General features: G+C 31.0%; 1 protein-coding gene across 1 annotated transcript in view; it reads left to right on the top strand.

Annotated features, from left to right (window-relative positions):
* Nucleotides 1–3,151: 3,151 nt before the first annotated feature.
* The window catches only part of hps4 (HPS4 biogenesis of lysosomal organelles complex 3 subunit 2), a 28,784-nt gene continuing 16,409 nt past the window's right edge, over nt 3,152–15,526 (top strand). The window contains exon 1 of the mRNA XM_084727846.1: nt 3,152–3,481. Within this exon, the coding sequence (XP_084583972.1) occupies nt 3,450–3,481 (32 nt within the window). The 5' untranslated portion in view covers nt 3,152–3,449. The remainder of the gene's footprint in view (nt 3,482–15,526) is intronic.

The following is a 15,526-nucleotide window of genomic DNA, read 5'->3' as shown; positions in this document are numbered from 1 at the left end:
AAAGTTTGAGTTATGATTGAAACTTTTTGCAGTATGTGGCCTTAAAATTTTGAGTTGTCTCAACTTTTTTTTCTTGCAGTGTAAAGTGATTCTTACTTTCTCCAACTGTAAACATACGTATCTTATACGCCAAATGTTTAGAAAAGTTTTAATATTTTGTCAACTAAAATGTGTCATAGCTTATTTCGATGGCTCGGTGCCTGGTTTTCTTGACTTTCTATGGATGCCAAATAAAAAAAATGTTTGGCTAAAAATGTTTCTTTTGATCATACAGGTTGCAGATCCCTGATCTAGGTTCTGCTGTCACGACTCCATGAACTGTCACTGAAACTGACTGCATTTAGCATCAACACTGACTGGACATTCACATGAAAAAGTGCAGAATTTTCCTTTTAATATTGTCCCTGTCCATGCTGCTGCCATCTTCACTTCCTGCTTATGTTGGATGCTTTTTCGTGGAGTTGAAACATTCAGGTTGGCTTGTCAGCAGCACTTTTTGGTTTCCTTGTGTGTGAGATTCGGACACACTGTGGAGTCACAGTTTAAACTGAATTCTGCCACCAGCAGCAGCAGCAGAGGCGACTTTATTCTCTGTATTAGAAATGTAATTATTGCTCTGAGTTCTGACACCAGACTACCTGCACATTTACTACATTTACACTGTGGAAGGTCTTCCTATAATTACGTCTCTCCATGTCATATTTATTTTTAAATGTATTCATTTTAATTATCTCTTTTTTCTAAATGTTTTCAACTGTGTCATAGTTTTATTTTAGTTTAAATGTATCGTCCAAAAACAGCCTTTTGTCATGTTTGTTAAATTGTTTTTTGTTTGTTTGTTTGTTTGTTTCATTCTTATATTTTATTTATTTTTGTATGTATCCAGATCCAGCAGGCTACATGATCATTTGTGGGATGTAAAACAAGATAATATCTCAAAGTTCTCAAACTTCCAGAACACTACGATGATAATAATAATAATAAAAAAATATATATTACTAATTATTCTTGTACTTGAGTATTTCTACTTTTTACTTCTTCTCCACTACATTTCACTCTACTCTGTTACATTTATTTGACATTTATTGCTACTTTTCTCAACAATAAAAAAGGATATGCTTATATGATGACACAGTACTGTAATCTATCCAATGGTATACAAAATTATCTAAAGTTACATAATAGTAATAATAGGATAACAGAATATTCTATAATAACACCACACTTCTAAAGGTGCCATTTTTCATTGTTCATAGTTTAAGTACATTTTGCTAATAGTTTTATAGTTTATAAAAACTAAAAACTCCTGATCTTGCAGCCATGATAAATTCTTGTATGCTAGCTGGCAACATTAGCATAGTTTATTGTTAATAATGTTAATTTTTAACCAATAACCTCAAAATAAAAGTTTAAACTCACAGCCATTTAACCTTGAAACAACAGAAGAAACACACTGAACATCCAAAAAGTAACTTTCATACCTGAAAATCATATTTTTATTGAAACAATCAAAGTGAAATGATCCAATCCTGTTCCACAGAGAGAGTCCTACTGAGCATGTGCAGACTGGGTCATCACTCTACCTTGTTTCTGATTCGAAAGAACTGACTGTGTTACAACTGTCCCCAGTCTCCCCTACACTTTGCTAATAATACCACTGTAACATTTTAAATTCAGGATTTTTGTTTTAGAGAATAGCAGGTCTATTTCCGCTTTAAAAAAAAAAAAATATATATATATATATATATTTTCAGTAAGTATTTATTAAGTCATTTCAGTAATTCCTCTGCCACTGGTTGATTTTAAGAACATTTTAAGAATTGTTGACTTTTTATCCAAATATTCAGGGTATTAAACTGTTCTTTCTGGTCAGACTATTAGAAAAAGTCGCCTGTGTTGTTGTAAACAGACAAACACGGGTTTAATCCGTCAGTGTTCACAGCTGCTGCTCGGCTCATGAACGGAGCTTCGGACAAAATCAAGATGGCGGATCTGTCAGGGTCTCATCGGGAACAGTCCTCCTCCGCCGGTTCACACTCGACCTGGGACAGAATTAACTTTAATCCCGACTTGATAACAGGTGAGACATGTCCTCATGTCTGCTCCTGTCGGAGGGTTCATTCATCTCCGATCATCGAGTTTTAATCCCACCGTTGGTTGACAGAGCCGCGCGCGCTCACGGTCCTCTTCTCCAGACAGCCTCAGTCGAGCGAAGAAAACAGGATTCATCGCCGCTTCAAAGGGACTGAACAGTTACGGTAAAGATGAATTATTAACGCAGCCCAATGCTCATTAATGGTGACATATGTAGGTAATTAAGCACATGACACATTCACTGAACGTGACATGGTTGCCTGTGCGTCCTTTTCTGTTGGAATAGTTTAAATTAATCTCATTTAATCTCTATTTGAAGCAAAAATAATATCTAAAAACAGAATTTAACAATCTAGATTATTCTAGTTTTTTTTTTTTCTGTTCAGGGTTTTTTGCCTTTATTCCCATTTGTTTTTATATGGTTACATTTTTATTTTGTTGCTTTGTTTTTATTTGCTACAATGTTGTGTTTTTGCTATATTCTTCTTCTTCTTCTTCTTCTTCTTCTTCTTCTTCTTCTTCTCCTCATTATTATTATTATTATTATTATTATTATTATTATTATTATTATTACAGTTCACATACATACATTGCCAAAGCAAGTATAAAATAAAACAACAACAAAAAGTAGATGAATAGAAGAAATACATACATAAATAAATATGTGGGCCATACAAATAAGTAAAAGTAAAATAAAAGTAGAAAATGTAGATTTAAGGCTGAAAAAGGAAAAACTATCAAAAACTTGCACTTCTACTCCACTTCATTTCAAAAACATTTTGCTTTTTACTAAATGTTGTTGTTTTTGTTGCACTTTGAATATTTTTATAATTCGTCCTTTATTTCTCTTTAGGTACAAATCCTAACTGAAATATCAGTCGGTCCGTGGGGACATACAATGACATCATTTTTTAAATTTATTTTTTTTTAACATTTCCCCAAAACCGTTGAATTACTGGGCAGTCTCAAACGGTATGCGCGTGGATTAAAAATGATCAGCACTAGTTTGTCCCTGTGAACTTGCCGTACTTTCACATGACTTTTGCTGCGTGTGACTGATCCGCATTCCTCCAGTGAGTCTGCAGCCTGTCAGACTGGAGGAAACAAACAGAGACTTAAACTTCGTGCTGTGATATTTATCATGTATAAAACAGACTCCGTGTTTTTATGATGTGTCCTTCCGTGTGCTGCTGCGGTGTCCTGGATGATTTTTGACACATCTGTCTCCGAGTCTAAACTGAACTCTTCAGTTCTTCTTTCTGTCCTCAGTCTGCCTGCTTGAATTAATCCGCGGACAGACAGAAGACAGCTGATGACTGACGGACACTCTGCTGTCTGTGGGCTTCGTGTCGGTGATGGCTGAACTTCTGCCGCCAGACTCCAGGAGGTAAGACCCAGAGCTGCAAAGGATAAGATGTTTCCTTAATCAATCATGAGTAAAAACCAATTATCAATGAATCGATTAATCATGCTTACAAAATCTTTAAAAAATGCATTTACCAAACAATACTAAAAGCTGCAGCGTGTTGCACGTTCTCTGACGGCATTGTAGGAGAACCCTTCTCGGTTCTTGTTAAAAGCTTTTGGAACCCTTTCATAGAGTTCTGCCTAGAACACAACAGAGAGGGTCATACCCAGAACCATCTGTGAAAGGTTTCACCTAGAACCCCCTGTGAGAGGTTCTACAGGGAACACTTTTATGGTGCAGCGGCTCCACTTAGAACCCTCTCTAGGGGTTCTATCCAGAAACTTTCTACCTCTCTAAGGGTGCTAACAAGCACCCAACCAGGAGGTTCTACTGAGAATCATTTTGACCCTCTATGGTACACATTATGATGCCAGTGAGGGAAAAAATGTTTGGAGTGTTTTTATGTCTCAAAATAGACTAAATAAACATAATCTGAAGAAATTTTATTTTTATTTTTATTTTTGGAAGTTTTTGGGGTTCGTTGCCTGTAGGCAACATTGTACCATAATGGTGCATAAGTGAAAAAGAATGTTCCTTTTCCAATTTGAACATTGTTTATTTCATAAACATATGCAAAAATATTCAATAACATCAAGAAGTCACAATTCATTTTAAATTTTAAATTAAAAAGAATTATGAAAAGAATTTAAATATATATGTATGTATGTATGTATGGTCATATGTATGTATGTATGGTCATATGTATGTATGTATGCTCATATGTATGTATGCATGGTCATATGTATGTATGTATTCTCATATGTATGTATGTATGTATGGTCATATGTATGTATGTATGTATATATGCTCATATGTATGTATTCTCATATGTATGTATGTATGTATGTATGGTCACATGTATGTATGTATGCATGGTCATATGTATGTATGTATGTATGCATGTATGCTCATATGTATGTATGCATGGTCATATGTATGACAATATGTATGTATGTATGTGTGTATGTATGTATGGTTATATGAATGTATGCATGGTCATATGTATGTATGGTCATATGTATGTATGTATGTATGTATGTATGTATGTATATATGTATGGTCATATGTATGTATGTATGTATGCATGGTCATATGTATGTATGTATGTATGTATGTATGTATGTATGTATGGTCATATGTATGTATGTTTGTATGCATGGTCATATGTTTGGCCATATGTATGAATGTATGCTCATATATATATATGCTCATATGTATGTACGTATGTATGTATGTATGCTCATATGTATGTATGTATGTGTGCTCATGTGTATGTATGTATGTATGTATGTATGTGTATGTATGTATGGTCATATGTATGTATGTATGTATGTATGGTCATATCCCTCTATGGTACACATTATGATGCCAGTGAGGGAAATGTGTTTTTATGTCTCAAAATAGACTAAATAAACATAATCTGAAGAAATTTTATTTTTATTTTTGGAAGTTTTTGGAAGTTTTTGGGGTTCATTACCTGTAGGCAACATTGTACCATAATGGTGCATAAGTGAAAAAGAACGTTCCTTTTCCAATTTGAACATTGTTTATTTCATAAACATATGCAAAAATATTCAATAACATCAAGAAGTCACAATTCATTTTAAATGTTAAATTAAAAAGAATTATTAAAAGAATTTATATATATATGTATGTATGTATATATGTATGTATGTATGGTCATATATATGTATGTATGTATGTATGTATGTATGTATGTATGCTCATATGTGTGTATGTATGCTCATATGTATGTATGCATGGTCATATGTATGTATGTATGCTCATATGTATGTATGCATGGTCAGATGTATGTATGTATTCTCATGTATGTATGTATGTATGTATGTATGTATGTATGCATGGTCATATGTATATATGTATGTATGTATGTATGCTCATATGTATGTATGTATGTATGTATGCATGGTCATATGTATGACCATATGTATGTATGTATGTATGTGTGTATGTATGTATGGTCATATGAATGTATGCATGGTCATATGTATGTATGGTCATATGTATATATGTATGTATATATGTATGGTCGTATGTATGCGTGTATGGTCATAAGTATGTATGTATGTATGTATGTATGTATGGTCATATGTATGTATATATGCATGTATGGTCATATCCCTCTATGGTACACATTATGATGCCAGTGAGGGAAATGTGTTTTTATGTCTCAAAATAGACTAAATAAACATAATCTGAAGAAATTTTATTTTTATTTTTATTTTTGGAAGTTTTTGGGGTTCGTTGCCTGTAGGCAACATTGTACCATAATGGTGCATAAGTGAAAAAGAATGTTCCTTTTCCAATTTGAACATTGTTTATTTCATAAACATATGCAAAAATATTCAATAACATCAAGAAGTCACAATTCATTTTAAATTTTAAATTAAAAAGAATTATGAAAAGAATTTAAATATATATGTATGTATGTATGTATGGTAATATGTATGTATGTATGTATGTATGTATGTATGGTCATATGTATGTATGTATGCTCATATGTATGTATGTATGCTCATATGTATGTATGCATGGTCATATGTATGTATGTATTCTCATATGTATGTATGTATGCTCATATGTATGTATGCATGGTCATATGTATGTATGTATTCTCATGTGTATGTATGTATGTATGTATGTATGGTCACATGTATGTATGTATGCATGGTCATATGTATGTATGTATGTATGCATGTATGCTCATATGTATGTATGGTCATATGTATGTATGTATGTATGGTTATATGAATGTATGCATGGTCATATGTATGTATGGTCATATGTATGTATGTATGTATGTATGTATGTATATATGTATGGTCATATGTATGTATGGTCATATGTATGTATGTATGTATGTATGTATGTATGTATGTATGTATGTATGGTCATATGTATGTATGTTTGTATGCATGGTCATATGTTTGGCCATATGTATGAATGTATGCTCATATATATATATGCTCATATGTATGTACGTATGTATGTATGTATGCTCATATGTATGTATGTATGCTCATATGTATGTATGTATGTATGTATGTATGTATGTATATATGTATGCTCATATGTATGTATGTATGCTCATATGTATGTATGCATGGTCATATGTATGTATGTATTCTCATATGTATGTATGTATGTATGGTCATATGTATGTATGTATGTATATATGCTCATATGTATGTATGCTCATATGTATGTATGTATGTATGTATGCATGTATGCTCATATGTATGTATGCATGGTCATATGTATGACCATATGTATGTATGGTTATATGAATGTATGCATGGTCATATGTATGTATGGTCATATGTATGTATGTATGTATGTATGTATGTATATATGTATGGTCATATGTATGTATGTATGCATGGTCATATGTATGTATGGTCATATGTATGTATGTATGTATGTATGTATGTATGTATGTATGTATGGTCATATGTATGTATGTTTGTATGCATGGTCATATGTTTGGCCATATGTATGAATGTATGCTCATATATATATATGCTCATATGTATGTACGTATGTATGTATGTATGCTCATATGTATGTATGTATGTATGTATGTATGTATGTATGCTCATATGTATGTATGTATGTATGTATGTATGTATGTATGTATGCATGCATGCATGTATGGTCATATGTATGTATGTATGTATGCTCATATGTATGTATGTATGTATGTATGTGTATGTATGTATGGTCATATGTATGTATGTATGTATGTATGTGTGTATGTATGTATGGTCATATGAATGTATGCATGGTCATATGTATGTATGGTCATATGTATATATGTATGTATATATGTATGGTCGTATGTATGCATGTTTGGTCATAAGTATGTATGTATGTATGTATGTATGTATGGTCCTATGTATGTATGTATGTATGTATGTATGTATGTATGCATACATGCATGTATGGTCATATGTATGTATGTATGTATGCTCATATGTATGTATGTATGTATATATGCATGGTCATATGTATGACCATATGTATGTATGTATGTATGTGTGTATGTATGTATGGTCATATGAATGTATGCATGGTCATATGTATGTATGGTCATATGTATATATGTATGTATATATGTATGGTCGTATGTATGCGTGTATGGTCATAAGTATGTATGTATGTATGTATGTATGTATGGTCATATGTATGTATGTATGCATGTATGGTCATATCCCTCTATGGTACACATTATGATGCCAGTGAGGGAAATGTGTTTTTATGTCTCAAAATAGACTAAATAAACATAATCTGAAGAAATTTTATTTTTATTTTTATTTTTGGAAGTTTTTGGGGTTCGTTGCCTGTAGGCAACATTGTACCATAATGGTGCGTAAGTGAAAAAGAACGTTCCTTTTCCAATTTGAACATTGTTTATTTCATAAACATATGCAAAAATATTCAATAACATCAAGAAGTCACAATTCATTTTAAATTTTAAATTAAAAAGAATTATAAAAAAGAATTTATATATATATGTATGTATGTATGTATGGTCATATATATGTATGTATGTATGGTCATATGTATGTATGTATGTATGTATAGTCATATGTATGTATGTATGCTCATATGTATGTATGCATGGTGATATATATGTATGTATGCTCATATGTATGTGTGCATGGTCATATGTATGTATGTATTCTCATATGTATGTATGTATGTGTGTATGTATGTATGTATGTATGTATGTATGTATGGTCACATGTATCTATGTATGCATGGTCATATGTATGTATGTATGCATGTATGGTCATATGTATGTATGTATGTATGTATGTATGCATGGTCATATGTATGACCATATGTATGTATGTATGTGTGTATGTATGTATGGTCATATGAATGTATGCATGGTCATATGTATGTATGGTCATATGTATGTATGTATGTGTGTATGGTCATATGTATGTATGTATGTATGTATATATGGTCATATCCCTCTATGGTACACATTATGATGCCAGTGAGCGAAATGTGTTTTTATGTCTCAAAATAGACTAAATAAACATAATCTGAAGAAATTTTATTTATTTTTATTTTTATTTTTTGAAGTTTTTGGGGTTCATTGCCTGTAGGCAACATTGTACCATAATGGTGCATAAGTGAAAAAGAATGTTCCTTTTCCAATTTGAACATTGTTTATTTCAGAAACATATGCAAAAATATTCAATAACATCAAGAAGTCACAATTCATTTTAAATGTTAACTTAAAAATAATTATAAAAAGAATTCATATATATATCTGTATGTATGTATGTATGTATGTATGTATGGTCATATATATGTATGTATGTATGTATGTATGTATGTATGGTCATATGTATGTATGTATGCTCATATGTATGTATGTATGCTCATATGTATGTATGCATGGTCATATGTATGTATGTATGCTCATATGTATGTATGCATGGTCATATGTATGTATGTATTCTCATATGTATGTATGTATGTATGTATGGTCATATGGATGTATACATACATATGTATACATCCATATGACTGTTTATTTAGTCTATTATGAGACATAAAAACACATTTCCCTCACTGGCATCATAATGTGTACCATAGAGGGATATGACCATACATACATACATACATACATACATACATACATACATATGACCATACATACATATGACCATGCATACATTCATATGACCATACATACATACACACATACATACATACATACATATGGTCCTACATGTGACCATGCATACATACATACATACATACATACATATGAGCATACATGCATACATACATAATATGACCATGCATACATAGATACATGTGACCATACATACATACATACATACATACATACATATGACCATACATACATACATACACACATACATACATACATACATATGAGAATACATACATACATATGACCATACATATGATCATGCATACATACATATGAGCATACATACATACATATGACCATGCATACATACATATGAGTATACATACATACATATATATGACCATACTTACATACATACATATATATATATAAATTCTTTTTATAATTCTTTTTAATTTAAAATTTAAAATGAATTGTGACTTCTTGATGTATGTAATATGTATGTATGTATGTATGTATGTATGTATGTATGTATGTATGTATGGTCGTATGTATGTATGCATGGTCATATGTATGTATGGTCTTATGTATGTATGTATGTATGTATGTATGTATGTATGCATGGTCATATGTATGTATGGTCATATGTATGTATGTATGTATGGTCATATGTATGTATGTATGTATGTATGTATGTATGTATGTATGCTCATATGTATGTATGTATGGTCACATGTATGTATGTATGTATGCATGTATGGTCATATGTATGTATGTATGTATGTATGTATATATGGTCATATCCCTCTATGGTACACATTATGATGCCAGTGGGGGAAATGTGTTTTTATGTCTCAAAATAGACTAAATAAACATAATCTGAAGAAATTTTATTTTTATTTTTATTTTTGGAAGTTTTGGGGTTCGTTGCCTGTAGGCAACATTGTACCATAATGGTGCATAAGTGAAAAAGAATGTTCCTTTTCCAATTTGAACATTGTTTATTTCATAAACATATGCAAAAATATTCAATAACATCAAGAAGTCACAATTCATTTTAAATTTTCAATTAAAAAGAATTATAAAAATAATTTATATATATATATGTATATATCTATGTATGTATGTATGGTCATATATATGTATGTATGTATGTATGGTCATATGTATGTATGTATGTATGTATGTATGTATGGTCATATGTATGTATGTTTGTATGCATGGTCATATGTATGTATGGTCATATGTATGTGTGCATGGTCATATGTATGTATGTATGTATGCATGGTCATATGTTTGGCCATATGTATGAATGTATGGTCATATGTATGTATGCTCATATGTATGTACGTATGTATGTTTGTATGCTCATATGTATGTATGCTCATATGTATGTATGCTCATATGTATGTATGTATGTATACTCATATGCATATGCAAAAATATTTAATAACATCAAGAAGTCACAATTCATTTTAAATTTTAAATTAAAAAGAATTATAAAAAGAATTTATATATATGTATGTATGTATGTATGTATGTATGGTCATATGTATGTATGTATGTATGTATGTATGTATGTATGTATGTATGTATGTATGTATGGTCATATGTATGTATGTATGTATGTATGCTCATATGTATGTATGCATAGTCATATGTATGTATGTATGCTCATATGTATGTATGCATGGTCATATGTATGACCATTTGTATGTATGTATGTATGTGTGTATGTATGTATGGTAATTTGAATGTATGCATGGTCATATGTATGTATGGTCATATGTATGTATGTATGTATGTATGTATGTATGTATGTATGGTCGTATGTATGTATGGTCATATGTATGCATGTATGGTCATAAGTATGTATGTATGTATGTATGTACGTATGTATGTATGTATGCTCATATGTATGTATGTATGTATGTATTTATGTATGTATGTATGGTCATATGTATGTATGTTTGTATGCATGGTCATATGTTTGGCCATATGTATGAATGTATGCTCATATGTATGTATGCTTATATGTATGTACGTATGTATGTATGTATGCTCATATGTATGTATGTATGTATGCTCATATGTATGTATGTATGTATTTATGCTCATATGTATGTATGTATTTATGCTCATATGTATGTATGTATGTATGCTCATATGTATATATGTATGTATGTATGCATGTATGGTCATATGTATGTATGCTCATATGTATGTATGTGTATGTATGTATGTACGGTCATATGTATGTATGTATGTATGTATGTATGTATGTATGTATGTATGTATGGTCATATCCCTCTATGGTACACATTATGATGCCAGTGAGGGAAATGTGTTTTTATGTCTCAAAATAGACTAAATAGTCATAATCTGAAGAAATTTTATTTTCATTTTTATTTTTATTTTTGGAAGTTTTTGGGGTTTGTTGCCTGTAGGCAACATTGTACCATAATGGTGCATAAGTGAAAAAGAACGTTCCTTTTCCAATTTGAACATTGTTTATTTCATAAACATATGCAAAAATATTCAATAACATCAAGAAGTCACAATTCATTTTAAATTTTAAATTAAAAAGAATTATAAAAATAATTTATATATATATGTATGTATGTATGTATGTATGTATGGTCATATGTTTGTATGTATGTATGTATGTATGTATGTATCGTCATATGTATGTATGTATGGTCATATGTATGTATGCATAGTCATATGTATGTATGTATGGTCATATGTATGTATGCATGGTCATATGTATGTATGTATTCTCATATGTATGTATGTATGTATGTATGGTCATATGTATGTATGTATATATGCTCATATGTATGTATGCTCATATGTATGTATGTATGTATGCATGGTCATATGTATGTATGTATGTATGCATGTATGCTCATATGTATGTATGTATGTATGTATGTATGCATGGTCATATGTATGACCATATGTATGTATGTATGTGTGTATGTATGTATGGTCATATGAATGTATGCATGGTCATATGTATGTATGGTCATATGTATGTATGTATGTATGGTCATATGTATGTATGTATGGTTATATGTATGCATGTATGGTCATAAGTATGTATTATGTATGTATGTATGCATGGTCATATGTATGTATGTTTGTATGCATGGTCATATGTATGTATGTTTGTATGCATGGTCATATGTTTGGCCATATGTATGAATGTATGCTCATATGTATGTATGCTCATATGTATGTACGTATGTATGTATGTATGCTCATATGTATGTATGCATAGTCATATGTATGTATGTATGGTCATATGTATGTATGCATGGTCATATGTATGTATGTATTCTCATATGTATGTATGTATGTATGTATGTATGTATGTATGTATGAATGGTCATATGTATGTATGTTTGTATGCATGGTCATATGTTTGGCCATATGTATGAATGTATGCTCATATGTATGTACGCTCATATGTATGTACGTATGTATGTATGTATGCTCATATGTATGTATGTATGTATGTATGTATGCTCATATGTATGTATGTATTTATGCTCATATGTATGTATGTATGTATTTATGCTCATATGTATGTATGCATGTATGGTCATATGTATGTATGTATGTATGCTCATATGTATGTATGTGTATGTATGTATGTACGGTCATATGTATGTATGTATGTATGTATGTATGTATGTATGTATGGTCATATCCCTCTATGGTACACATTATGATGCCCGTGAGGGAAATGTGTTTTTATGTCTCAAAATAGACTAAATAAACATAATCTGAAGAAATTTTATTTTTATTTTTATTTTTATTTTTGGAAGTTTTTGGGGTTTGTTGCCTGTAGGCAACATTGTACCATAATGGTGCGTAAGTGAAAAAGAACGTTCCTTTTCCAATTTGAACATTGTTTATTTCATAAACATATGCAAAAATATTCAGTAACATCAAGAAGTCACAATTCATTTTAAATTTTAAATTAAAAAGAATTATAAAAATAATTTATATATATATGTATGTATGTATGTATGTATGGTCATATGTTTGTATGTATGTATGTATGTATGTATGTATGGTCATATGTATGTATGTATGCATGTATGGTCATATGTATGTATGTATGCTCATATGTATGTATGCATAGTCATATGTATGTATGTATGGTCATATGTATGTATGCATGGTCATATGTATGTATGTATTCTCATATGTATGTATGTATGTATGTATGTATGTATGGTCATATGTATGTATGTATGTATGTATGTATATATGCTCATATGTATGTATGCTCATATGTATGTATGTATGTATGTATGTATGTATGTATGGTCACATGTATGTATGCATGCATGGTCATATGTATGTATGTATGTATGCATGTATGCTCATATGTATGTATGTATGTATGCATGTATGCTCATATGTATGTATGTATGTATGTATGTATGTATGTATGTATGTATGCATGGTCATATGTATGACCATATGTATGTATGTATGTGTGTATGTATGTATGGTCATATGAATGTATGCATGGTCATATGTATGTATGGTCATATGTATGTATGTATGTATGTATGTATGTATGTATGTATGGTCATATGTATGCATGTATGGTCATAAGTATGTATGTATGTATGTATGGTCATATGTATGTATGTATGTATGTATGCATGGTCATATGTATGTATGGTCATATGTATGTATGTATGTATGTATGTATGGTCATATGTATGTATGTATGTATGCATGGTCATATGTTTGGCCATATGTATGAATGTATGCTCATATGTATGTATGCTCATATGTATGTATGTACGTATGTATGTATGTATGCTCATATGTATGTATGTATGTATGCTCATATGTATGTATGTATGTATTTATGCTCATATGTATGTATGTATGTATGTATGCTCATATGTATGTATGTACCATAATGGTGCATAAGTGAAAAAGAATGTTCCTTTTCCAATTTGAACATTGTTTTTTTCATAAACATATGCAAAAATATTCAATAACATCAAGAAGTCACAATTCATTTTAAATTTTAAATTAAAAAGAATTTTAAAAAGAATTTAAAAAGTTTCTTGGCTAAATGTTGCCTGTAGGCAACATTGTACTATTTAGGAACAACCCATTGAAATAAATGTGTAAAGTATAAAACTTTAAACTACTTAAATCAACAAAGATAACCATTACCATAACCATTTGAAAAACAAAAACAACAAATTCCAGTGTTTGATCATCACTGCTTCATTTCAGTGCATGTTTTGTGTCAGTCCCCTGTGTCTTTCCTGACATGTGTTGCCATCACTTGTGGTGTTGCTGCTCAGTGCTTATGGAACTCCATGAAGCAGTTTTTTTCAGGAGTGAAGCACAGGCAGGTGACACATTTTGTGCACTGTGATTTCACTATACCCTTACATCCAGGGTATCTGCATCTGCCCTTTTTCCCACCCAAATAGGCCAGTGGTCAGTGTTGTGTTTGCTATAGTGATTCCATAATGGTTCACTGCTGCAGGCAACATTGCAACTTTCCATGATGGCACGTTGTTGCCTCAGGGCAACAGCTGCATTACCAAGAGCCTTTTTATATTAAAAGGGTTTGCGCTGGGTTCTAGCTAAAACCCTTGGAGTATAAAAAGGTTCTCGCTCAGGGGGTTCTACTGAGAGCCTTTTTAAAATTCATAGGTTTTATCTAGAACCACAGAACTCTTTTATATTATGATACAAAGAACCCTTGTTGGAGGAACTATTCCTTTTGAAAAAAGTTCTTTGGATAAAAAGAGTTCTTAACAGAAACCTTATACCTAGAAAGAACCCTTGACAAACCCTCTCTTCCAAAAAGGGTTCCTCAGTAGCAGATTGTTCTGGAACCCCTTTGGAACCCTTATTTCTAAAAGTGTAGCCTATGAAACATATAAAGGTTCTACATATTAAACACATATCAGGTAACATGCAGAGTGCAGCCATAAAAATAATCTCCAATGTTTTTCAGATGTTTATTTGATGACAAATTGATTAAATTTGACACGATCGATCAAATTCTTAACGCGACAAAACCAAACAAGACGTTTGAGGACGTTATCTTGAACTTTGGGAAACACTGATCAATATTTTCTGACATTTTAAAGACCAAACAACACAGATTTATCAACAATGAAAATAATCATTAGTTGCAGCCATAGTGCAGTATGATGGTTATTTAAATGAAGGAGCTGCACACTTTAAAGCAGGAATGTGGAAAATATTGTCCAGAGATTGTGCAAAGTTTACAGTGTTAATGTGCA

Source organism: Lutjanus erythropterus, chromosome 10, assembly GCF_056507025.1.
Source record: "Lutjanus erythropterus isolate fLutEry1 chromosome 10, fLutEry1.hap2, whole genome shotgun sequence".
In the NCBI taxonomy this organism is placed as follows: domain Eukaryota; kingdom Metazoa; phylum Chordata; class Actinopteri; order Lutjaniformes; family Lutjanidae; genus Lutjanus; species Lutjanus erythropterus.
This window is presented reverse-complemented; position numbering and strand designations above follow the sequence as displayed.